We start from the raw sequence: 27,441 nt of genomic DNA on the forward strand, positions 1-27,441 counted from the left end.
ACGAACGAAAAAACGAAAACGATTACTGAAAAAAACTCCTCGTTAACTGAAACTAACTAAAACGATCATCAAATTAAAAAACTAAAACTAAATAAAACGAAAATGTTTGTGAACAAAACTAACTGAAACTAACTGAAATTAGAAATGAACTGCCATTCGTTTTTCGTCTTTGTTCCAACCTTGCTAAAGGCGATAAAAAATAAAAAAAACATCGAAGCGCCTTTACCTCCATTGACCACGCCTCACGCCAGTCAGAGGCAGACCGGTAGAGTGGGAGACATGGCAAAGGTGAAGAAGAAGAAGGCCAGCCCTATATGGGACTACTTTCAATATTCCAGTGAAACGGACAGGAGTGTGTGCATGGTGGAGGAGGATGGGAAGGTATGTGGAACGCAATTAAAAGGAAAAAATCCCACGAACTTGAAAGTCCATCTCAGAAGTTACCACAAAGACGCCAACTGTCGCTACTTGGCCCAATTAGCTGCTAGTGCTAGCCCCATCGAAGCACGGGCAGAGAGTAGTCGGAGCGGGGAAACGCCGAAACTGTTCGACTTTCTAAAATGCCGGAAAGACAGCTGGTCTGTTAATTCACAAGAGCATTCAAAGAGGGAGGAAGCTCTTGTGAATCTTTTCGTTCACACTGGAATGTCGACCCGCCTCTGCGAGACACCGGCTTTTAAAGAATATAGCTGTGCACTTGAGCCTAAGTTTAGGGTCCCAGGGGCTGCGCGCCTGAACAACCTCATATCAGGGCGGATGGGGAACGCAAAAAAAAGGTTGAAAGAAATCCTGAAAGATGCCAGGAAGCTAACCCTATGCGTCGATGGATGGAGTAAGAAGGGGTTGACCGCATCTTTCCTAGGTGTGTCAGCCTGCTTCTACCATCCACCTGGAGGGCGGGTATACCACGCTCTACTAAGCTTGCATCGTTTGGACCATCCTCACACAGGGGAATGCATTGCTCGCTGTATCGATGAGACCATGGTGGCATGGGATATCGTTGGAGACAAAGTGCTGCTTGTTGTGACTGACAATGGCTCGAACATTGTTAAAGCAGTGCGGCTGCTTAGCGAAAGACCTCGTCAAGAAATCGAGCCGTCTGCACACAGTACACGGCTTCCACCTGGAGATGGACTGGATGACGTATCGTGGGAAGAGGAAGAACCAGAGTCAGAGTCTGACGAGGAGAACGGGGATATCAGCGAAAGTGGAGACTTTGGTGAGTAGTACAGTTATAGCCAAAACGTTTTGTGGCTTGCTCTAAGATGACTGTGTGTGTGTGTGTGTGTGTGTGTGTGTGTGTGTGTGTGTGCTGAATATCGATGCCATTTCCCTGATGACTTACCACTTTTTTGAAAGATATATTTTAAGTAGGCGTAGGCATGTCTCTTACCGTGTGTCTGTGTCTGTGTGTGTGTTGTTGGGCTGTGTATTGGGAGTTGTGTACTATATAGTTAGACTGCATTTTAATGCTATATGGACACTGTGTGTCTGTTTTGTGTCAGCTAAGTATTGTGTGCTGTGTGTGTGTGTGTACTATATATTGGCTAGATTAGGCCTACTTTGCATATTATTTCTTCTTCTACGGTATGTGTCACTTAGCACATTTGGAGTCTGTAATTTCAAAACTCATGCATATAAAATTTGTAGTAGGTTTCAACAAGGAAAGTCTAAGTCTAAGCTTAAGTATACACAGGATTCACACAACATTGTTAACTAATGTGTCAGGGAGATGACATGTAGAAGGTTTTCCATCTGAAATCTTCTTCAGTTATACAAATAAAAGATTAAATGTATTTAATGGGGAACTCTATTCAACTCCTGTGAAACAAAACTCTAAAGCCAATTTAAGTATTCGAATTGATGAAAATTAATTGACATTTGAAATGTTCAATGTGTTTGTTCTTCTGTCTTTGTTTAGAACTTGATCTGCCAGATGACGGCAAATTCCAGAGGATGCCATGCCTGGCCCATACCCTTCAGCTCAGCCTGAAAGATGCTATGAAGCACCCAAGCACAGATCTGCTTTTAACAAGAGCAAGAAAGCTGGTACACTCAGTGAGGAAATCATCGTTGGCAAACGAAGCACTGATCAAGAAGTGTGGTAAAACCCTGGTTCGTGATTGCAGCACACGATGGAATAGCACATTTGATATGTTGCGAAGGCTGTTGGAGATCAGAACAGAACTGAACCAGGTACTGGAGGAGCTGGGCATGGACACACTTCTCACAAGTGATTGGTCCAAGATGGAGAACCTGGTCACGCTGCTTGAGCCATTTGCCATTCACACAGACCAACTTCAGAGTGACAGCCAATCACTGTCACAAGTAGTGCCATGCTTGCTCAACCTTGAGGCGCACCTGCAGACCACTACTGTTGCTGCGAAGCCGCTGGCGCAAACACTACTTAAGTCCTTAAGAGAGCGCTTTGCTGGCATTCTGAGCCCTGCTTCCCTACAATTTGATGCAACACCGGCAGCTGCTTGCCTGCTCGATCCAAATGTGTCAGTAGTTCTTCTTACACCTGACATGTTGCCACTCAAAATGGCCGCACTGTCTTTCATTCAGAACATGATGGAAGCTCAGTACAACCAGTGCAACCCACCAACAACTCCTCAGGACGTTCGCAATGAAGCTGAAACACCTTCAGCTAATGCTGTCTTCCAGAAGTATCGCTTTCTTGCCACTCGTATGGAAGTCAATGTACTTTTCCAAAATGGCCCTGAGTATGGATCTCTGATGGCAGAACTACGGAGGTATGAGGATGAAATCAAAAGTGGTGTGTCTGATGAGACGCCGCTGAAATTCTGGCAGTCCAGAGAGGCTGTGTACCCAAAGCTTTCCCCTCTGGCACTAGATCTCGTCAGTGCCCCTGCCTCACAGGCCTTTGTTGAGAGAATCTTCTCATTGTGTGGACTGTTGTCCTCTGGTCTGAGGAATAGAGCGACTACATCTCTGGAGCAGCGAGTTTTCCTGAAGATAAACAAGGACTTACTCATGTAAACCCATCTCTCTGACATTTGCATACTGGTTCACACATGGTCACACACAGACACATTCTGAGCCTCATGCTCATCACACACGCACGCACACACACACAACAGAGATGGACACACGAGACAAAGGCAGATGGATAGATGCACATAAATCAACATTATCTCACACACATACAATACACTGACATTAACGCACACTAACGTTTTTCCTTTTGTTTTACATTTAAAAAGAAGTGTTGTTTACATTTAAAAATGAGTTGGGGTTTTTTTAAATGAGCGTTCTTTACTACTGGTTGAAATTGGGAGTTCTTGATGGCTGTTGGCTTTTGACATGCTACGTTTCATTGTGTTGCAGTTTTGGAATGTTTTTCATAGGGATTGGGATGATCAGTTGTGTGTTGCAGAACTGCAATGTTTATTTTTGTTTGTTTATTTTTTTAAACACAACTAAGGTTGGTCATTTGATTGTGTAAGCCACAGGTTCTGGCTGTGTTGGAGAAATGGGACAAATGTAATGTCTTACATTATCCATGGTTTGTATTAAATAAAGCCTTTTTGTTTTCATACTTGAACATTTGAATCTTGTACTACACAAATTCACAAGGTATGGGAAAACTAAAACTAATACTAAAACTAACTAAAACTAAACTAAAACTAAACCATTTTGACAAAACTAAAACTAACTAAGACTAAAATATTTGCTCTACAAATAACTAAAACTAAATAAAACTAATTAGCTAAAAGCCAAAACTAACTAAAACGAAACTATGCTGAAAAATCCAAAACTATTATAACCCTGGTACCGAGCTGGAGTGAGATAATCACATATACTGTATGTGTATGTGTACCTAATCACATGCACACATTTAAACTAAATAAGCAGCTTAGTAACATTTAAAGATATGGACTGAAACATATGAATCGGGAAAAAGAGGAATAAAGATTAATGTTACATCCTAGAAATAAATATTTTTATATTTATATTTAATAGATATTTTGGAAAGGACATATACAGAAATGAATCAATAAATGTTTGTAATTTTTAGACTCATTCTAATGTCTTGTCTTTATATTGCCACATTTATTCTCTCTTATGTCACTCCTATCAGTACACATTTCCTATTTAACAAACTCACTTTCAAACTCTGCAGCTGCATCACCATCCAACTCAATCCAAATGAATATTTAGAAATATTTACATCATCAAATATTATAGGACATATGTTCCATCGGTGCAGCCAATCATATCATGATAGTTATTCACTGGTTGAAGTATCATAGCAATTTGAAGAACTTCCACTCCCAAGATCATCATCACTCCCATACAATATTGGTTTCAGCACACACTGATACAAATAATGCAGAGTGAGACTGTGATCATAATTGTATCAATACAGCTGCAGCAGGTCTGTCATTGTGTTTTTATCTCTCGTGATCTCTGTTGTTATGTTCCCCTCCTTTGTTGAAGTGCCACAAGATGGAGACAGAGTCCAGATAATTTGAGACTTGAGGAAGCCAGTCAGAGAGATGTTTGATGGCTCACACCAAAGAAAGGGTACAAGTGTCTAAAACCATGCGTGTGGTTCTGTGATGCTGCACTTACAGCAGTCAGCATGCTCACAGTGATGTTAACATAAATATTTTTTCAACCCTTACATAACTATGCACATGGAGCCTTTATTGTCGCAAACTGTTTCATAAATGTGGAGAGGAGAGGGGAGTCAGTGCACAATCAGATTTGTAAATGTGTGGACAAATCTGTTCACAATTGAGGCCAGCATTCATGTCTATTGAGAAGTATAGTATGTAAGTGTCAAAATATATAGAGTTTCTGGAATTAAAGATCATGTTGGACAGAATGATGTTTCAGCATATTTCTTGGGTGTAGTTCAGAGGCCAGAGGCCAGCAACCTGTGGCAGAAAAGCTGAACCAGAATCAACTTTTGGATTAACCCAACCCAACACACTACACACTACAACACACCATCACACTACAGTGGCTGTTCCACACTGCTCTGAAATGTCACTGAAACTGAGAGCAATCCCCGTGGAGTTTATGGACTAAACTATGATACTCTACTTGTTGTGTCTTTGCTTGGTTTATTTTATGTACCCAGCTTGTACATCTGTGTCTGGCTTTACTTTTTTTGACTGGATTGTTTAATCCTTTATTCATGGAGGCAAATGTTATGAATTCCATTATCATCTTTGACATACGTGGGATTTATATGGAGACAGCAAGTTTAGTTATTCTCAAAGCGCAAGTTCAGGTAAAGAAGAAAATATGACACAAACTGGAGAAAAATTAAAGTGGATTTGAGATCATAGATCCAGAATTAATATTATGTTTCATGAGTGGATACAATAATACCAGAGACATGTTGAAGTATATAACTTTATTTGGAAGGGAACGCATTTAAGCAGCCTTTTGCATGTCTGTGCAGCGCAGTCGATTACTGAGGACATGGTCCAATGTCTGCCACTTTCACATTCTGCTTCTGTTGTCTGTAGAGGGAAAAAACAGTACATGGGGGATTACAACATTGAAGTGTATCTTATGTGTGTGCATGTTGATGCTCATGGGATTATTATTGTAGCAATGTTATTGGAAAATATGTGTGTAGAATTGTGAAACTGTATCTCAATCTATATGTATTATGAGTGAAAAGTGTTTATGTACAAGAGCTGGAAAAACAGAGTCACGCCTCTCAGTTGGCCTGAATTTTGTTGCACTCCTGTCATGCCAATTTAGATACAGCAGTCTGTATGTTTGACTATATTTTAGTACAATAACTATACAGTCAGTAAACCATCAAGTAAAGAATCAAAATGAGTATAGTTTTGAGAGTCAACAGTAGCACATAATACTTAAAACATAAACACTCTTCATCTGGTAAAGGAAGCACAGGGATGGGATGAAGAGCAGTGGACCTTGAAACAAACACTGCCCCCTTCTGACCACCCAGACCAGCCAGACCAAACATCAAATGGAAGAGAACTGACTAACCCAGCTTGAAAGCTATTATACCAACTACTAGACTATTCCACTATGCAGCCTGCTTATGGCTAATGTCTGCTCACAGAAAAATAAATCGATGAAATTGTGACTCAAATTAACTCAGTAACCATAAATCAGAGACTGTTGTGCCCACATCTTTACAGAAACTTGGCAGTCAAATAATACAATACGATACAATACAACTGGGTCAAACGATCAGACTGTTCACTGTCTTGAGTGCACAGACTGGCACATGTTCAGAGATAACCCAGCCAGGAGAACCACATCAGTCTTGAGAATATACATAATCAGTGACATTATACATCAGCAAATGTGTTGAAGATGTGGTGATCTTATAAGCAATACAATGTTTCCCCAACCAGAAAGTCTGGATTAATGGAGAGGTGGAGCCATACAGCCAAACACTGCCAGAGTTAGACTGAAAGCTGGTATGATGGGGGCAAAGCACTGTGCTCTGTAGCCTTCATGCAACAGATATCTGGATGCTCATGAAGATCATCCAGTAATCTCTGTACATAATAACTCATCCCGCCCAGAGATCACAGCCTTGTTCTGCTGACAACTCCTGTTTGAAATAAGGTCTCAGTTCTTCACCCTGCACATAATGCCATTCATGGTATATCTCCACACCTAGTAGAGAAGCAGAAGATACTTCCCTGTTCTGTGCTATGTTGTCTTCCAAAGCTTGAGGTTGGTGTGACAAAGCATTAGTGTTTGGATGATCACTTGATTTCCAATATTCAATTTCATTGTGTTAAAAGTGCTCTTCCTTATAGGAAGCAGTGATGAAGATATCATCCAATAAAGACATCACATTGCCCAAAGTAGTCCATAACAGACTGATAAATTGTAGGAGCACAGGAAACACCCTAGCTGCGGCCACTGTGTCAAAGATTTCTTGACTGCAGCTGCTGGTAGGTATTAGAAAGCTTGGGCTTAATGAATGATGCTCCTCCTGCTAAGTGTCAAACACATTTTCAGTGTTGGGTAGTGGGGATGACTTCTTTTTGGTACACTGACTGACACTGATCTTACAGTCACCAAACAACCTTGATTGTTTTATTAAACTTGGGCACAGTGACTATGGAAGCTGCCCACTCACGTGGGTTTTCCAGCTTGCATCAGTGAGCATCAGTGAGGTGGTGAGGTGAAATACCAACCTCACTGACAGCCAGTTCACCCTGCTGCCATCTGGCAAGTACAAAAGATACAAGATACAAAAGTATCTGCTGCTATAGCAGTCTTCATCCTGCTGCATAAATAGCAGGCAAGTGAACTCTTGCGATCACGTGGTCACGTAGTCAGTAGACAAAACCGAGAAGGCAGACTCAAACAAGCACGCAAATTTTGTCTTAACACTAACAAGTAGATCTGTGTGCAATTGTGTTTGCATGTTACATGCCTGTTCTTCTGGCAGAGAACACATATTGTGGCGTACGTGGTTCCATCACTGCCACATACTGGATCATACTGTTTGGTGCACATAGTTCCTCCTTCGAACTTATCGCAGTCCGGCTGGACACAAACACAGATAGTCAAAAGGGTAAGTTTGGTCATGAACTCATTAAATCATTAAATTAAAGACACCAGAAAATAAACAAACAAAAAAGAAAATGATCTGTGAACCTGTAAGTTAAATATTAATACAGAATGCAGATCTCAGCAGTCTCACCTCTCTGGGTTCAGCAAGAGCTTCTTGTTCTGGTGCTGCAGACATCATCGTCTCATCACTGTCTGGAACAGCCAGGACTACACACACACACACACACACACACGCACACACACACGCACACACACACACGCACACACATACACACCTGTGAGAACCCTCACTGACCTAACACTGCCCCTACAACAGTTACCATTGACCTACCCAAGCATCCCAAGGCTGACACAAGGTCTAAACCCTTTAAAAAAGTAAGGTACAGTATATTTATAAGGTATAAGTTCAAGTATATTTAAATTGCTGTTAATTGTGACAAACCTATTTATTAATGTATTAACTTTTTACTAATCATTAGTCACTTGTTTATGAGAGATGAATGAAATGTGTTGTTTATTAGACATGTTTTAGAACAGTGAAAGTTGCTAAATTCAACTATCTCAAAGAGTCCAAAGTGCAAGGTGACACACGTGAAAATACATTTTAAATATTTAAAAGGTTCAAGTTTATATAAATTGTATTGTTTATTCACAACTGCTTACAGTTTTTTCCAGTTGCTAACACACTGAGATGACATGGATAGCACCAATATTTTAACTGACACACAGGTATGGGGTGCCGTTTGTAAAGCGTCTCGCTCTGAAAATAACAGCAACATTTTGTCACATTTAGCTAAAAACAATGTTTAAAAAACTGGTTTGAATTTTTGAGAGTCACTTTTTTGCACATTTAGAACAATATTTGTGAACTTAGAGATATTTTAAATATTTAAATCCAAATGTTAAATGTAAAATCTAAATGCTAAATCTAAATCTAAATGTTAAATATAAATATAAATGTTAAATATAAATGTTAATATAAATGTTGAAGCTAAATGTTAAATATATATCTAAATGTTAAATATAAATATAAATCTAAATGTTGAAGCTAAATGTTAAATATATATCTAAATGTTAAATCTAAATCTAAATCTAAATGTTGAAGCTAAATGTTTCGGGTGAAACTAAATATTTAGCTAAAATGCAAATTCAAATGCCGGTAACCGGAAGTGCCAACATACAAGGCGAGGAGGTTAGACCGTGTTTATAGTGGGAAATAACGAATAAAAGCCATCTTATCCGGGGAAATGGACTCTTGGACATGGATTATCGTGATAATAACTAACTAACACTTTGACTGATCTGTCATTTTCGCGTGTTAGGTCTCTACACCCGCCCGCCTTCACCCCGGTAAATGTTACTGTCGGACATACCTCTGCAAACATGTCAATTAATGAGTCAAATCAAAGTGAGCCACCCTTGTGGCTGGCTATAGTGGCTACAGGTCATAAGTCCCGCACCCTCATAAAAATGACACTAAAAAAACTCAAAGTACTCTTCAAATAAGTTTCTCCAAACGTGTGTGTTCATCTAGGTAGTTATTATCACGATATCCATGTCCACGAGTTAATTTCCCGGATACAGATGGGTTTTATTCGTTATTGTGCCACTATAAACACGCTCTGAACTCCTCGAGCTTTTATTTTGGCACTTCCGGTACGGCATTTGAATTTGCCATTTTAGCTAAATATTTAGTTTCACCCGAAACCTTAGCTTCTAACATTTTATATTATATTTTTATTTACATTTAGATTATATTTACATTGCTTCAACATTTATATTTATATTTTATTTACCATTAGTTAGATTTATATTTAACATTTAGATTACATTTAGATTTATATTTACATTTATTTGATTTAGCATTTAGATTTTACATTAACATTTGGATTTTAATATTTAAAAATATCTCTAAGTTCACAAATCTTGTTCAAATGTGCAAAAAAGGACTCTCAAAAATTCAAACCAGTTTTAAACATTGTTTTTAGCTAAAGTGGACAAAATGTTGCTGTTATTTTCAGAGCGAGACGCTTTACAAACGGCACCCCATACACAGGGAGCAAAACCTCATCTCAAGTCTCCAAAACTTTAAACACATTTTCTGCTTTACACACATTTTGCAATTCGAAGTCGCACTTTTTAAGTGTACTGAACGCGGTTCTCTGCATAGGACACAACATCTGACATAAAGTCATATGTTTGCAATTTCAAAACACTGCCATTTAAAATGACACTCCATGAGCTCATTGGCCACATTAACACTTCAATCAGGAAGTAAGCAATAAAAGCTATAGGTGAGCATCTCTGAGAGGGAAGAGGAAAGGGGAGGTTTGAATGAGAGGGGGAGGAAGAGTGAGAGTCGGGGTAGAGCAGTGTTGTCAAATTATTTTGCTTTCCTCTTTATTTTTTTATTTTTTCTGACATTTTTTCTGCAATTGTATTTTTCAGCTTACTGTTGTGTGAGCATATTTTAGTTCACTTCAATGTAAATATATCTGCTGTGCATATGTTGCACTGACTTGTTTGGTGAAAAATAAATAAAATAAATATTTCAATAGCACGTGTGTGTATCTGCAAATATTTCTGTGCATGTGAACAATCTGAAGAATTCTCTACAGTTTGAACTATGTTAGTATTATGGCAAAGCATACTAAAGATGAGGGTGCTTTTCATTATGCCCAACGATGTGTATTTGGTTAGACAAAAATCTACGAATACGAATGAAGTGTGTGCCATCTGGTGCAAAAGTTTGATTTTGGTTGCAGTGCTTCATTTTGTGTGATATATGAGGTGTTTTACAGTTTGGGTGTGTGGTTTGGTGAATTGTGTTAGTGTTTTGATAAAAAACCAGCATAGTTTAAATTGTGTTTAAGCAAATGGAAAAAACTGTAACACTTCAATCAGGAAGTAAGCAATAAAAGAGAACAGGTGAGCATCTTTTTTTCTTTTACAACAACAATGGAAGACATTGCTGAGAGAGGAAGAGGAAGAGGGAGGGTGAGAATGAGAGGGGGAGAAAGAGTTAGAGGTCGGGGTAGAGCAGTGTTGTCTAATTATTTTCCTTTCCTCTTTATTTATTTATTTTTTTTCTGACATTTTTTCTGCAATTGTATTTTTCAGCTTACTGTTTTGTGAACATATTTTAGTTCACTCCAATGTAAATATATCTGCTGTGCATATGTTGCACTGACTTGTTTGGTGAAAAATAAAAAAATAAATATTTCAATAGCACGTGTGTGTATCTGCAAATATTTCTGTGCATGTGAACAATCTGAAGAATTCTCTACAGTTTGAACTATGTTAGTATTATGGCAAAGCATACTAAAGATGAGAGTGCTTTTCATTATGCCCAACAGTGTCTAGTTGGTTAGACACAAATCTGTAATACGAATGAAGTGTGTGCCCATCTGGTCCAAAGTTTGACTTTGGTTGCAGTGCTTCATTTTGCAGGATATATGAGTTATTTAGCAGTTTGGGTGTGTGGTTTGCTGAATTGTGTTCGTATTTTGATAAAACCAGCATAGTTTGAAAAATTGTGTTTAAGCAATTGGAAAAAACGGTAACATTCAGACTCATGAGTTTTACATGAACAAGGATTAAGAGAATCCAGTACAGTTGGTGAGTTTCATTATGAACTTTAAGTTGAATAAGAAATGCTTTGGAAAAAAGTGTTTTTAACAAAAAGAAAAAAATTGAATACTTTAAAGTGATATTAATATGTACAAAAGACATGTATAGAAGAAGTGGATGGAAGAACCATTGTCCTGTCCTTTGTTCTGATTGTTGCTGTTGCTGCTGCTTCTCTATGATCCCTCTATTTTGTGGTGTGGTCAGAGTCTGAACAGGCAGGTTAATGTCTGCAATAGTCATGGCCACAGTTGTAGATTTATTGTTGAGTGTGGTCCCCAAGCTTGCAGATGTCCTTTATTGGGCTGCATGTCAATGGCTTTCTTCATAGCGACTGGCCAGCACTTCTGGTCCAAACAAATATTAACCTCTGTTGCCTAAGTGAAGCCAATACCATCCATCCATCCATCCATCCATCCATCCATCCATCCATCCATCCGAGGTTGGGTCGTGGTGGCAGCAGGTTTAGCAGATGTCCTTCTCCCCAGCAACACATTCCAGCTCCTCCTGGGGGATCCCGAGGTGTTCCCAGGCTAGGGGGACTATATAGTCCCTCCAGTGGGTTCTGGATCTACCCTGGGGTCTCCTCCCAGTTGAACACATCAAAAGGGAGGCGCCCTGGGGGCATCCTAATCAGATGCCCAAACTACCTCAGCTGCTCTACTCTGAGCTCCCCCAGATGTCCGAGCTTCTGACTCCATTTCTAAGGCTGAGCCCAGCCACCTGGCAAAGGGAGCTCATTTTGGTCGCTTGTGTCCACGATCTCAGTACTCTCAGTCACTACACAACGCTCATGACCATAGGTGAGGGTTGGAACATAAATGGACTGTATATTCCAAGCTTCACCTTCTGGCTTAGCTCCCTCTTCCCCACAATGGTCTGGTACAACATCAGTGCTGCAAATGCCACACCAAATTGCTGATCCATCTCATACTCCTATTCCCATCACTCCTGAACAATTCCCCTGAGATACTTGAACTCCCTCGCTTGGGGCAGTAACTCACTCCCAACCCAGAGGGAGCATTTCACTGTTTTCCAGCAGAACCATGGCCTCCGACATCCTCCGACGGGGGCTTCACACTCGGCTGTAAATTGCCCCAGTGCAGAAAGCAGAGACCCAATCCTGAGGTTCCCAAACTGGACACCCTCCTCACCCTGGCTCTGCTTTAAGATCCAGTCCATGAAAATCATAAACAGAATCAGGGATTTGACTTTGGGCTGAGTATACGGACACAACTCTTACTTTGGTTGTACAAGGACTGGACGGCTCGTACCAATGGCCCTGGTACCCCATACTCTCTCAGTAGGACGAGGACATAATCGTAAGTCCACAAAGCACATGTAGATGGGATGGTCAAACTCCTATGACCCCCTCAGCACCCCTGCAAGGGTAAACAGCTGATCCGTTGTTCCACAACCGACAGAACCCTAGAGTGAACTTTCCTAGGGAGGCTGAGCAGTATAATACCCTGATAATTGGAGCGCACCCTCCAGTCCCCCTTTTTGAAAATGGGGACCACCACCCCGGTCTGCCACTCCGGCGTGTCAGCCAAGACAACCCAACAATGTCCAAAGCCTTCAACATCTCAGGGAGAATCTCTTCAGGCTCTGCCTCTTCCACAGAGGACATGTTGGTTGGGTTCAGGAGTTCCTCAAAGTGCTCCTTTCCCCACCCAACAGTATCCCCAGTCTTGATCAACACTTCTCCATCTCGACTATACACAGCCTGGGCCGAGCCCTGCTTCCCCTTCCTGAGTTGTAGGATGGTTTACCAGAACTTCCTTGAGGCCAAATGAATGTCCTTCTCCATTGCCTCCCCCAACTTTTCCCACACCCAGGTTTTTGCCTCTGCAACTACTAAAGCAACAGCCTTTCTAGCAACGGCTGACATCATGCTTATGCTGTCCATTCTTTATACTGTCAGTGGGTCCAACACAAACACACTCTCACCGGGCCTTTACAGGTCCAGTCGGTGAGCTTAGCTAGGGCAGAGGCAGTAGGCATGTGGTTTCTGCAACAACAAAAGACAGAGCAGAATAAGTCATTCTGGCCTTAAGAAGAGGAAACTACAGTGGTACTGAGAGCTCAATGTACTGCAGCTTAAGAAACACAAGAAAATATTACATATTCCAAACGCATAACACGCATAACATCCCAGATGACATAGCGAGACCACCGGGCTCTCCGTGGATTGTTGTCGGATCTAGGAGGGGGCACAGACAGAGGAGGGAGAGGAAGCAGAAGCAGGGCCGCAGGTCCGGTGTTATGCTAAGGCTAAGAAAACAACCACTCAAGCCACCTCTACCGAGCCTGTATCTCTCCAATGCCAGATTGGTGCATAAAACGGACGACCTGGAACTACAACTCGCTGGAAATCGCTATGTGACTGCTGTGCTCTGATTATCACCGAAACCTGGCTTCACTCAGGAATACCTGCTAGTGTGGCCACACTCTGCTCCGCTGGGACAAGACTGATGACTCTCGAACAGATCCACAGAGGACGCCATTGCCGTAGCTCTCCACTCTGCACTGAACCACCTGGAGCAGCAGCAGAGCTACATCCGGATGCTTTTTGCAGTTCAGCCTTTAACACAATAATCCCGGACAGACTCATCACAAAACTGGTGACACTCGGCCTCCCTCCTCTCACATGTGCCTGGATAAGAGACTTCTCACTAACCAACCCCAACCTGGAGACTTGGCCCCCACCTCTCCTCCACCTGGACGCTGAGCATCGGCTCACCACCATCGCTCAGCAGTGCTTTCCTTGGGAAGTACAACCTAAACTCCAACCTGCTGCTGACCTTCTATCGCTCATCCATAGAGAGCCTGCTGACATACTGTATTACCGTATGGTACGGCAGCTACACTGTTGCAGACAGGGAAAGGCTCCAGAGAGTTGTAAAGGCAGCTCAGAAGATCACTGGCTACCCTCTCCCCTCCCTGATGGACATTTACACCTCCCGCTGCCTCAGCAGAGCCAAAACCATCACCAAAGTCAGCTCCCACCCTGGCTTTGGCCTGTTTGGCCTGACCAGGGAGGCGCTACAGGTACCTACTGTGCAATACTTTACAATGTGAAATACTTACAATAGCAATACTCCACAATGTGCAAATACTTTACAATGTGCAATATTCCATCCCATAATGTGCAATATATATATATATGTAACACTGCATATAGCACCATATCTATTGTAGGCAAATGTGCATACTCCTCAGGACTGTGCACCTTACCTCCTTTTTCTTTGCCTATGTTTATATTGTACATTTTTATGTTTATATTTTTTCACTGTTTTGCTGCACTGTTATTGGGGCTAGCTTTTAATCTCATTGTACATGCGTATAGTGACAAAAAAGGCATTCTATTCTATTCTAAAATCCACAAAACAAAGCAAATAGAAGTATAAAAAAATATATACATATCACAACACATACCAGCAGCAGTTACTTTGCACACTTGCAGAGTAGAGCAGCAGCACAAGAGAGTCCATAAACATCAAGGGATAACTTCACAAACTGTAGCGACAACATGTGTGTCTGCTCCATGTTCAGCATGAGTCCACCGGAAACACTTCAGCTGTCTTTTTCTATGTTTGCAGTGTTTTTGGCTTGTGTTTTATCTATCTGCATGTATTTTCTTAGATTGCAGATTGAGCTCTCAGTGCACCATAGGGAATTCCAGATTTCACTCTTGTATCGGTGTGAATGGAATAAAAAAATAAATAAAATGCCATAATTTGCCATCTTCACGAGGTTGTGGTTGTGCACAGGGATAGAGTCTGGCCAGAGATGGATTCCAGCCATGTCCATATCCACAGCTCCTCAGACTGACATTGTGACTGTCGGCAGAAAAACTAGTCCACACATTTGTTACTTCTAGGCTGGACTATTGTAACTCTTTGTTATCAGGCTGCTCCAATAAGTCTCTTAGGACTTTGCAGTTAATTCAGAATGCTGCTGCACGTGTTCTGACAGGTACCAAGATCAGAGATCACATCTCTCTCATTTTGGCTTCCTTGCATTGGCTACCTATTAAATCTAGAATAGAATTTAAAATTCTTCTCCTTACTTACAAAGCTCTTCATGGTCAGGCACCATCATATCTAAAAGAGCTCATAATACCTTATTACCCCTCTAGAACACTGCGCTCTCAGGATGCTGGGTTCCTTGTGGTTCCTATAGTTTCCAAAAGTAGATTGGGAGCCAGAGCTTTCAGCTATCAGACTCTATCTTCCTCCTCTCTCTCTCTCTCTCTCTCTCTCTCTCTCTCTCTCTCTCTCTCTCTCTCTCACACACCATATGTAAACATACATGTCGCATTAATGCATGTTACTAACTAAACTTCTTCCCTGGAGTTTCTGTGCTCTGTTGTCCAGCAGGTTCTTGTGGATCGTGGCTGCTGTTGTGGTCCTGCATGACGTCCACTACACATATTATTACTGTCATTATTGCTACCATATCTGCTACTGTGGTCATTTTATCATTCATTGTAATTATACCGTATGTTTGTTTTGATTTGTCCTGTACACGTGACATCTATTGCACGTCTGTCCGTCCTGGGAGAGGGATCCCTCCTCTGTGGCTCTTCCTGAGGTTTCTTCCACCTTTTTTCCCTGTTAAAGGTTTTTTGTGGGCAAGTTTTTCCTCACTCGAACCGAGGGTCTAAGGACAGAGGGTGTCACTCCCTGTACAGATTGTAAAGCCCTCTGAGGAAAATGTACTTTGTGACTTACAATCCTACAAAAAAAGATGAGAATTGTTTTTGACTGTGGAGCGAGTTTTCAAGGAACATCACTTAATGCTCAGCTCTTACAGGGTCCAGGTCTTACAAGTTCACTGAGTGGTGAGCAGGTTCAGGAAAGAACCAGTTCTGATCATAGCGGACATGGAATCAATGTTTCACCAGGTCAGAGTACCACCAGAGGATGCTGATCTGTTGAGGTTCCTCTGGTGGCCTGCTGGAGATTTAAGTCAAGATCTTGTGGACTTCAGGATGATGGTGCATCTCTTTGGGACAAAATCCTCTCCCAGCTGTGCCAATTTTGCCCCTTAGGAAATGTGCAGAGGACAACAAAGGACAGTTCAGCCAGGAAGTAGTGAATAAGGTCCTGCATTCTTTTTACGTGAATGACTGTCTTGTGTCCATGCCTTCAGAGGAGAAAGCTGTGTCTCTTTATCATGAGCTTGTCGCGATCTGTACTAAAGGTGGGTTTCAACTCACAAAGTGGATAAGCAACAGGTGTGATGTTCTAGCTGTGATACCTGAAGAGTACAGAGCTAAAGACATGAAAAGGTGGATCAGGATTTGCCACCTGTGGAGAGAGTGCTTGGTGTGGAGTGGTGTAGTCTGATGTTTTCAAGTTCAAGATTGTTGTCAAGGACAGACCACTCACCAGGAGAGGAATCCTCTCTACGGTTGGCTCCATCTACAATCCTCTGAATATCTTGAGTCCTGTCGTCTTGTCCGCAAAGAAGATCTTAAGGGATCTGTGCAGGAGAACACTTGGCTGGGCTGATGTCCTGATGAGGAGAGAGCTGCACATGCATCTTCAGGACTCTGCGTTTTGGACTCACAGTACTTCGGTGCTCAAATACATCAAGAATGAGACTTCCAGGTTCAGAGTCTTTGTTGCCAACCGAGTCACAGAAATTCACAAGGCCTCACAACCCTCTCAGTGGAGGTATGTTGAGACTACAAGTAATCCAGCCGATGTTGCCTCAGGGGTGTGAAAGTCGCTGCATTTTTGAAGAATGTAACATGGGTGTCAGGGCCTTGTTTTCTTCGTCAACCTGAGAATGAGTGGCCTGTCAATCCTGAGGATATTCACCGACTTCCAACAAGGAGGCTGATGCAGTGACTCGCATGATCCACTACTACAGCTCTTGGATCCATTTAGGAAAGTCTGTAGCTTGGATCTTGAGATTTAAAACTTGGCTCTCATCTCTCAGTCAGAAGAGGAGGCAGTTGAACAGGGATCTTGTACAGTCTGGATTGGATGTGGAACAACGACGATGTTCATTGAAGAAGGATATGGAAAGTAGGTTCAGTACATGTCAGACCTGTTCTGGAAGAGAAGAGTGAAGGAGTATTTACCTCAACTGCAGGAGTGGCAGAGATGGTCAGGAGCAAAGCGCAACCTTGTTCCTGGAGATCTGGTGCTTATAGCCACACAGCAACACAGCAATTCCTGGGTCATAGGACAAGTCCTACAAACCTTTCCGGACAGAAGAGGCTTTGTGCATCGAGTGTGCATCAAAACAAAGAGTAGCTACCTGGACCGGCCTATAACCAAGGTCTATCTGATACAGGAGGCCGATGCAGGATGTGGAGTGGCTAGTACGGATTGATGACATGATCTTTGCTTCTAGCTTTGACTTTAACTCTGACACTTTGACTGATAGTGACTGTGAAGATCCTAGATCACTACAGGGCAACCTCTGGCCCTACTGATTTATGACTTTTGTTACAGGATCGGGAGGAAGGAAGAAGACAAGAAATGTGAAGTAATTATGTGAACTGTTTATTTTGAATTGTGGGTAATTATTGGGGTGAAAGTTCAATAATTAGGGGCTGGTGTGTAGGAGCCATGAAAGCATATATGATGCGTACATAGATAATTTCGTAGTTTATATTTGGGTTATTTTGGTTGTTATATTTTGTTTGTTTTGTTGTTGTTATTTTTGATATCATAGTAATTGGGTCACGGGAATATGGGCGGTGCCATATAGTTAATATATTCACCTGTGCTTTGGCACAGAGGGAGTAGTAACAAAGAGAGAGAGGGTGAGTGATGGGGAGGCTGTATTTTTTGTTGACCTCTGTTTTCCTTTGGATCACTGTGATTCATTTTTCCATACTTTAAGCACGTTATAAAAAGTTGTGTTTTTTCCTTCTTTAATAAAATCCTTAAACGCATTTTTTTATCTCAGCGAATATTTTGTTAGTACAGCGTGTCAGACAATCAGCAAACACCCCACGCTTAGCCTCTCAGCAACTAATTTGTTTTTTAGTCGCTACATATAGAGATGTACACTACCGTTCAAAAGTTTGGGGTTGCTTAGAAATGTCCATGTTTTCAGAAGAAAAGCAATTTTTTTGTCAATAAAAATAACATCAGATAAATCAGAAATACATTGTAGACATTGTAAATAGTGTAAATGACTATTGTTGTTGGAAACTCTCATCGTTTTAAATACACCTTTTGCAATCATGGTAGCATAGCTGAAAATGTTGTGCTGATTAAAGAGGCAATAAAACCTTCTCAGCAATTGTGGGTTCCATTACAGGCTCAAAATGGCCAGACACAAAGAACTTTCTTCTGAAACGTCAGCTTATTTTTGCTCTGAGAAATGAAGGCTATTCCATGCGAGAGATTCTCTGATTAAAGCCAAGTTTGAAGGAAACAATTATTATTGCAAATAAAAATCATTATTACTAACCTTGCCAATGGCTATATTTCCTATTCATTTTGCAATATGTCCTATTTAAACTAATTTCTTGTATATTTTCATGGAAAACATAGAATTTTCTAAATGAGCCCAAACTTTTGAACAGTAGTATATATGATGGTAGTAAAATAAAGCATGCATAATTAATATGTAGTATATTATACACATGATTAGCATTAAAAAACTCTCAGAGATGAGACATGGCTGCTATATATAAATAAACATTACAAGTGTTATACATAACACAGTAAACTAAGACACGTCTTGGATGTCGTCCACATAATGTTTTGTGAAACAGCTTTTAAAGGATAGATATATCTAACAGCGAACGGCTAATGGTAACCCTCTATCTATGGTAACCTCACACACTGATGCCTTCAGCCTACTGAACCAATCTATTTCCACACCACGGAAACAAAAACACAAAACCAAAAACTGAGGATGACCCCACGTGTACTGTTGATGTTCCAGGTTATATTAGCACAAAGCATGATAAAATTCATGATGTACTGCCTTGTTTCCACAGTAGCCCAGAATGGACAAATCAACTGTCTCTAGATAAGGCCTTTTGCATTTTTTGCTGACACTCGATGCCACTAAATCCTACACACTGGTCCTCTAACATCATTTTAAACTCAACATTTGATCAGACCCTAACACTACAGTCTATTAGTATTGTATGTATGGTAAGGCTTTATAATAATCTGGTTTGAGTTTATATTTTAATGTCAGGTATCAAAGTGATCTGTGTGCTGTTTTATCTGTTAATAAGCACAGCTGCTTAAACGGGGGTTTAGACAGGATCAGGTGCTGCGGGAAAAACGGAGGTCTTTCAATTCATTTAAGTGGGGGTTATGTGTTCCCGCACCAGCAGTCTGCAACGCAGGGATTGCCACAAAAAAATGCGGTATGCGGGAGAGAAGTTGAGCCAGATCCAGCTTTGGGAAAAACAGAGCCCCACGTCTCACTCCACAAACCAATCAGACACTCAGAAAGGTCAAACCTGCACAGACAGCCTGAAATGTCTCTGAAGCAGGGACTATCCAGGTGGATTCACAGACTAAACTCTGATCATCTACCTGTCTGTGTGTGTTCTCACTTTGTTATTTCATGTAGCAGCTTCTAAATCTGAGTCTGACTCGCAATTTACGCTGCAAAATATAATGACACAAAGAAGTTTAATTTGATTTGTGTCCAATGATTAGAGAGAGAGAGAGAGCTTTGGTCGAGAGACATAGAGTAACAATAACAGTGAGCGAGCGCCGGCCTCGATAAAGCTGTTAATCAGAGAAATAAAAATGTATTTCCTGATTGTTTGATGAATCATGAATCATTTTGTCTCATAATAAGTTCTAAAATCTCATCTTCAATGGAGTGTTCTGGTGTATTCTGACATTCAGACTTTTTCTGCTGTGTCTTAGTTCGAGCAAATCCTGATTTACAATCGAATGACACCAGGAAGGAGAACTCACTTTCTTCAGCTGAGCTGCAGTGGAGACTAAATGATTTGTTAAGAACATGAACTCACCAGAAAGCAGCAGGACAGAGCAGAGCAGCACGATCAGCTTCATGACTTCCAGTGTGTCTGTTTGTTTCTGTGGGCAACAGATGTGTGTTTCACACACTGTGTTTTCCTTTTATACACAATGTGGCTATAGCTGATTGGTTGCATAGTAAAGTCCAGGTGATACTCCCTAGCAGACTAAAGTCTAATCTGTTCAGACTGCACCCTGGTCGATAACAGAAAAAAAGAAAAAGATTATAAATAAATAAAAACCTGCCTGTCTTTTATTTGTTTTGAAATGTAACATTGTGACAGTTCAACTTATTTGATGAGGTTCATGTACTACTTCTGGGTTGTATGTGTTAATGCACTTAATTGTAAGTGTTGTATGAAGCTTCAGTTAAATAAATGTAATGTAATACTCACCAGATCAGATCATGTTGGCCAAAGGTTTACACAAGACTGGCTCAAAAGAGCAGCCTGGAAAAACAAATATCCAGTCCTAGCTGCAGTCAGGAATACAGGGACCAGGTGAGACATCACACATTTTTGGACAGGAGTGAAAACAGAACAGATCAGACTGAAAGTTCATATTTGACATTTGGATGTATAAATAGTAGTTTTACTTTATCAAACTACTATTTCTACTATTTCAATCTCTGAAATATCTGTAAGAAGTAAGAGCATTTACAAAAGAGATTAATTATAAAATATGATCACATAAAAACTAATTACACCATGCTAAACTTTACTGTACCATACTGTACTACTATGTTAAACTACACTCTGCTATCTAAAATAAGAACAACCCCAGGTTTCTCTTCAGCACTGTAGCCAGGCTAACAGAGAATCACAGCTCTACTGAACCATCTATTCCTTTAGGTCTAAGTAGCAATGACTTCATGAGCTTCTTTAATGATAAGATTATAACTATTAGAGACAAAATCCATCACCTCTTGCCCTCAACAGGCATTGATCTGCATTCTGATACAGCAAGTTTTGAAACAGCTGTAAAACCTGTTATGTATTTAGACTGTTTTTCTCCCATCGACCTTCATCAAATAACTTTAATCATTTCTGCAGCTAAGCCGTCAACCTGTCTCTTAGACTCCATACCAACCAGGCTGCTCAAAGAAGTTTTAGCAACTGCTCATCAGTTTTTAGGAGCACACCACACACCGATGGCACAGCCTTCAGGAGCAATTTGGGGTTCAGTATCTTACCCAAGGACACTTTGACATGCAGACTGGAGGAGCCAGGAATTGCCCTAGGCTTTTCGTAGACGTAGCAGAGAGACAGACAGGACACCGACAGCAGAGAGACAGACAGGACACCGACAGCAGAGAGACAGACAGGACACCGACAGCAAAGAGACAGACAGGACACCGACAGCAGAGAGACAGACAGGACACCGACAGCAGAGAGACAGACAGGACACCGACGGCAGAGAGGCAGACAGGACACAGACGGCAGAGAAACAGACAGGACACCGACGGCAGAGAGACAGACAGGACACCGACAGCAGAGAGGCAGACAGGACACCGACAGCAGAGAGGCAGACAGGACACCGACAGCAGAGAGACAGACAGGACACAGACAGCAGAGAGACAGACAGGACACCGACAGCAGAGAGACAGACAGGACACCGACAGCAGAGAGACAGACAGGACACCGACAGCAGAGAGACAGACAGGACACCGACAGCAGAGAGACAGACAGGACACCGACAGCAGAGAGACAGACAGGACACCGACAGCAGAGAGACAGACAGGACACCGACAGCAGAGAGACAGACAGGACACCGACAGCAGAGAGACAGACAGGACACCGACAGCAGAGAGACAGACAGGACACCGACAGCAGAGAGACAGACAGGACACCGACAGCAGAGAGACAGACAGGACACCGACAGCAGAGAGGCAGACAGGACACAGACGGCAGAGAAACAGACAGGACACCGACGGCAGAGAGACAGACAGGACACCGACAGCAGAGAGGCAGACAGGACACCGACAGCAGAGAGGCAGACAGGACACCGACAGCAGAGAGACAGACAGGACACAGACAGCAGAGAGACAGACAGGACACCGACAGCAGAGAGGCAGACAGGACACCGACAGCAGAGAGGCAGACAGGACACAGACAGCAAAGAGACAGACAGGACACAGACAGCAGAGAGACAGACAGGACACAGACAGCAGAGAGACAGACAGGACACAGACAGGGTCTCAGGGTCATTGCATTAGTTGCATAGTATATTCAATTTTATGAAATCTCAAAATCTCAGCAAACTAAGCATTAAAGGTTAGTGCATCAGTGTATCTTATCTCATTGTCTGAACTCTGTGTCACTCACCACTGTTGCCTAATTAATATTTCACTTTCACATGCTTTACACTAGTTTATGTAGTGGGATGCTGTGTTGTAGAAACTGCTGTCTTAGAAAGAGACCTGCTACATTATGAACCTCAAAGCAAAACACAGCAGAGTAGGCTACTTGTCAAAGATGCTTTATGATCAGAACCTTCACTCTGTAACACAACTGTAAAATCCCAAATTAACTTAGCATTTATTTCATTCAAACAAATCCAAAAGAGTGAGACATCATCTTTCTAGTGTATGTCATTTTGTCTTTAGTACTGATACTGGACAACTTAATGAGCCTAATTATTAAAAAATGGACGTGTATTATGTAAACTCATTCAATCATACCAGGTATAATTGAATGCTAGCTATAACTTGGCTCGTGACTTATTTATACACTTCTTACAAAAATGTTTTGTTCCAAAAAATCACACACTCAGATATGTGGTACAAATATAAATCCATAGTTGAGCCAATGTTACAACTACAGCAACTAAACTTTACACAAGTAATACTAAGTAACAATCTTATGTTACTCAAAACAGCTGGGGCGGCTGTGACTCAGAGGCAGATAAGGTATGTAAAGAACTTTTTTTTTTAATATGGGAAAGTAGCAAGTGCAATGGATGTCAGCATTGTATAGACAAATGTATTATAATTGTATTGTATTGTATTCAAGTACAATTGATAGACGAGTACATTAAATTGATAAATAATACATAATACTATGTATACTGTATACACACACGTATACAACCTTACACATTTCTTATATATATATATATATATATATATATATATATATATATACACACATACACACACACACACACACACACACATGAACGTGAACCTTGAATATATTGAACGAAACTTTGAATATATGGAGTGAACCTTGAATATATTGAATGAAGTCTGAATATATAGAATGGAACTTTGAATATATTGAATGAAACCTTGAATATATGGAATGAAGTCTGAATATATTGAACGAAACCTTGAATATATGGAATGAAACTTTGAATATATTGAATGAAGTCTGAATATATTGAACGAAACCTTGAATATATTGAATGAAGTCTGAATATATGGAATGAAACTTTGAATATATGGAATGAAACTTTGAATATATGGAGTGAACCTTGAATATATTGAATGAAGTCTGAATATATGGAATGAAACTTTGAATATATTGAATGAAACCTTGAATATATGGAATGAAGTCTGAATATATTGAATGAAACCTTGAATATATGGAATGAAACTTTGAATATATTGAATGAAGTCTGAATATATTGAACGAAACCTTGAATATATTGAATGAAACTTTGAATATATGGAATGAAACATTGAATATATTGAATGAAGTCTGAATATATTGAACGAAACCTTGAATATATGGAATGAAACTTGACTGACGTCAGACTTCACGGCATCTTGTGTAACGTGTGGATGTTATAGCTAAAAGTGAGTGAAAACGAGTCAGTCCGCTCACAAACTCGTTGCAGCAATATTAAACTATGAGGACATCATTAACACTGCGTGTACGGGCCAAAATCCCGCCGATACCCCTGATCAATACCGTTTCCTGACAAGAAAGTTCGCTCCCTTTTAATCGTGGCAGACATAAAACAGGCCAGGCAGCTGTTTATCAGGCCAACCTCAGCATGCCTTCAACTTCACAGGAGTGCCCCACAACACCCAGTGCAGCCTGCAACACTCAGGCAGCAGAAAGCAGATACTGATCATGGATAAGTGTTTACTGATTATGAAGAGCCTGAATAAAAAAACTTGGATTATAACTTGTTATCCAAGTTAGTGTGACAGTCTGTGATACCGGGCAAATGCCAGATGGGCCGGTCCATCTCGGCCACATTTGGGCCGGTGGCCTCCGATGTTTTTTTGTATGTATGTATTTTTTATTTTGTAGCCTTTGCAACATTTGCCCAGCAGCCCAAAATGGACTTGCGCCCATTTGCATCCATTTGGAATAGGCTTTGGGTTGCACTGGCTAATATCGGTTAAATATTGCCTCTTCAGACAGGTTCAGAAGTTACGATTTACACCCCCCCCCCCCCCCCCCCTCCCTCCCCAAATGGATGCGTCCAGGCACCGCTAGGTTTACGTGAAACCGAAGCAGGGATAGACTCATATACAGTCTATAGATAAACTTCATACTGTATGTTGCACGAATATTAATTACAATAAATTATGGACAACAGAGGTTCTAAAAGAGGAAAGGAGGAGCAGAGAAAATCTGAGTTAAGATGCGAAAAAAGGGCCGCACAGGTCGGGAGTCGAACCTGCGCCCCCGCAGCGAGCCTTCGCATGTGGAGCGGTTGCTTAAGCTACCAAGCTAAACACCAAATGGCTCCAATGGTGGGCCGGTCCAGAGAAAACATTCCAGGGTTGGATTTTGTTCCTAGTCCGACCCTGACCTAGTGTACAATCTCCACCCATACACAAAAAAGGGTCCAAGACACTGTATGGTTAGCTTGATATAGTTTTCAGGTGATTTAATGAAGGTAAAACAGTGAATGGTCGTGCGTAATGGCACTGGCGCTCTGACGCGGCACTCTCCGGGACTGGGGAGCTGCTGCGGCTACAGGGATTTCATGAACTGAAAGAGAAGCTCTTCATAAATGTTTAGATACAATAAGCATCGCCCACTTCATGACCAATGCAGGGTGAATATTTAGTTTAGTATTGAACGTATTTTATGATTCACGACACATTGTGGGCTCGTTACTCACACAGCGGACTGCGGACAGACAGACAAATGCATAATGAGATTATGGCGAAACTTTATGCCTGTTGTAGGCCTGCCACGGTTAAAAATTTAGCTTTTTCGGGAGGATTTCGGCACGCATTCGCAGTGTATTATCATGTCCTCATTGTTTAATATCGCTGCAACTAGATTGCGGGCGGCCTGACTCATTGTCTTTCGCTTTTACAGACTGTTACACAAGATGGCTGCAGGCACTGCCGCGAAGTCTGACATCAGTGAGTTTCTTATATATATTCAAGGTTTCATTCAATATTCAGAGTTTCATTCAATGTATTCAAGGTTCACTCCTATATCAAAGTTCATTCCATATATTCAGACTTCATTCAATATATTCAAGGTTTCATTCATATAATCCAGACTTGCTTCATATATTCAAGTTCACTCCATATATTCAAAGTTCATTCAATATATTCAGACTTCATTCAATATATTCAAAGGTTTAATTTCCGAACGCATGCCATAATATATATAGTATATATATATATATATATAGATATAGATATATTACTATAATATTATATATATAGATATATAATATATATAGATATATATATATATATACACACACACATACACATATACATATATAATATATATATATCTAATCTATCTATATATATCTATATATATATATATATATATATCTATCATATAACACTAATCACACACAAAACACTACTCTATATATATCTATATATATCTCTCTAGATATATAATATCTATATATAGCGAGAGAGAGCAGCCGAGAGAAGAGAAGAGAGCGAGAGATGGATAACTCAGAAAGAAGCATCACTTCAATTGAACTCTCATGGTCGGTAATATTATACAAAATTATGAATATATCCAATAAGATTTTTTCCCATTTATTTACCACCGTAAATGACAACTTTTCATGTCTTCTGGTAGGCTGAACATCTCCATGGATGATCTGTATGAAGAATGTGTAACTGCAAACAGTCTTCTGGAGCACCTCACTCAGGAGAAGGAAACCTGGCAGTCCAAAGGAACAGCAGAGAGGTGGATGGAGGTTCTTCAGGCAGCTGACCTTCCCAACATCCAAGCTGCTGTATCCTTTGTCCTCAGCATCTCATCTTCCACTGGGTTTGTGGAGAGGATTTCCTCTTTTATGAAGAACAAATGGACTGATGTGCGCAACAAATGTTCCACTGAATTAATTAAAGGTGAGCTCATTGTCTGCCTCAATTATGAACTGTCTTACTCAGAGTTTTTCTCTGTAGCACTCAAAGACAAACAACTCCTCACTGCAGCAAGAGCTCAGAAGAAACACACATATCTCCACAGAATGTGGCACTGAGCTGTTGAGTTCATACGTTGTTTTTTTCAGTTTTACTACAACTGTAGCTTACAGTCATGGCCTTTGAGGCACAAATATTTTTAGTTTTTTCACAGACTTTTGCACTATTACATTACTTGTATGTTCTATCTATTGTTTTATAATAATTTATACATTTTATGTTAAGCAGGACAGGTTTCTGTTTAAGAAAGATACTTATTTTATTGAGTTAATTTTGTTATTTTGTATTAAAGTGAATTGCTGGAAAATAATTTGTTTTCCATGTGTTTATGTCACTCAAAAATATGCATCTAATTCAGTTCAGGTTCGAGTCAAATAGTTAAAAACTGGTTTCAAAATTCACCACACCAGGAAGGGTGAAGGCAATCGGGTCCTGCCAATGAGGTGTCCCTTATTTATTTTTCAGGGACTTGGCAACCCTACTTGCATGGCAGCCAATGCTATCAGTGTATGAATGTGTGTGAATGGGTGAATGAGATATGTAGTGTAAAAGCGCTTTGAGTGGTCGGAAGACTAGAAAGGAGATATATAAGTACAGTCCATTTACCATTTGCTGATACAATGTTTAATTGTGACAATCCAGTGTAACATTCAGCTAGTTTATACCTGTCTAACAATACTTAATTAAATAAGCATTCTGATAAATACAAGCAGGCTAAAGGTTAGGCTAGGTTTGTTCCTACCTTGGAAACTATTGATCCAAAGAGGAAGTTTCTTGTGGCACATGGTGCTTCAGGAGGTAGCTAGCCCTTGTTGGCTGTGTGGGGTTGCTTATGCACTTTTGCAGGGGCCAAATGTACATAAGTTGAGTCAACTAAGAAAAGTATGTTGCCTG

General features: G+C 40.7%; 2 protein-coding genes across 2 annotated transcripts; one reads left to right on the forward strand and one right to left on the reverse strand.

Moving 5' to 3' along the window:
* LOC113747214 (uncharacterized) lies at window positions 1-26,295 on the forward strand. Its single transcript, XM_027286024.1, has 2 exons — window positions 1-1,219; window positions 26,198-26,295. The coding sequence occupies exons 1-2, from the start codon at window positions 145-147 to the stop codon at window positions 26,200-26,202; spliced, it is 1,080 nt and encodes a 359-aa protein (XP_027141825.1). The 5' UTR covers window positions 1-144; the 3' UTR covers window positions 26,203-26,295.
* Window positions 5,378-20,285, reverse strand: LOC104934775 (trypsin inhibitor ClTI-1). Its single transcript, XM_010750515.2, has 4 exons — window positions 20,165-20,285; window positions 7,688-7,764; window positions 7,418-7,530; window positions 5,378-5,501 (listed from the first exon to the last, which is right to left on the reverse strand). The coding sequence occupies exons 1-4, from the start codon at window positions 20,205-20,207 to the stop codon at window positions 5,450-5,452; spliced, it is 285 nt and encodes a 94-aa protein (XP_010748817.1). The 5' UTR covers window positions 20,208-20,285; the 3' UTR covers window positions 5,378-5,449.
* Window positions 26,296-27,441: the final 1,146 nt, after the last annotated feature.

The sequence above is a fragment of the Larimichthys crocea genome, chromosome I (assembly GCF_000972845.2).
Source record: "Larimichthys crocea isolate SSNF chromosome I, L_crocea_2.0, whole genome shotgun sequence".
NCBI classification, from domain to species: domain Eukaryota; kingdom Metazoa; phylum Chordata; class Actinopteri; family Sciaenidae; genus Larimichthys; species Larimichthys crocea.

Bases quoted from the DNA above. Each gene is read 5' to 3' on its own strand.
- LOC113747214 (XM_027286024.1), top strand. From the start codon at position 145: ATGAACTGCCATTCGTTTTTCGTCTTTGTTCCAACCTTGCTAAAGGCG.
- LOC104934775 (XM_010750515.2), bottom strand. From the start codon at position 20,207: ATGAAGCTGATCGTGCTGCTCTGCTCTGTCCTGCTGCTTTCTG. The intron at 7,531-7,687 runs GTGAGACTGCTG...GTTTGTGTCCAG, and splicing joins CTCTTGCTGAACCCAGAGAG to CCGGACTGCGATAAGTTCGA. The intron at 5,502-7,417 runs GCATGTAACATG...TTCCCTCTACAG, and splicing joins GTTCTCTGCCAGAAGAACAG to ACAACAGAAGCAGAATGTGA.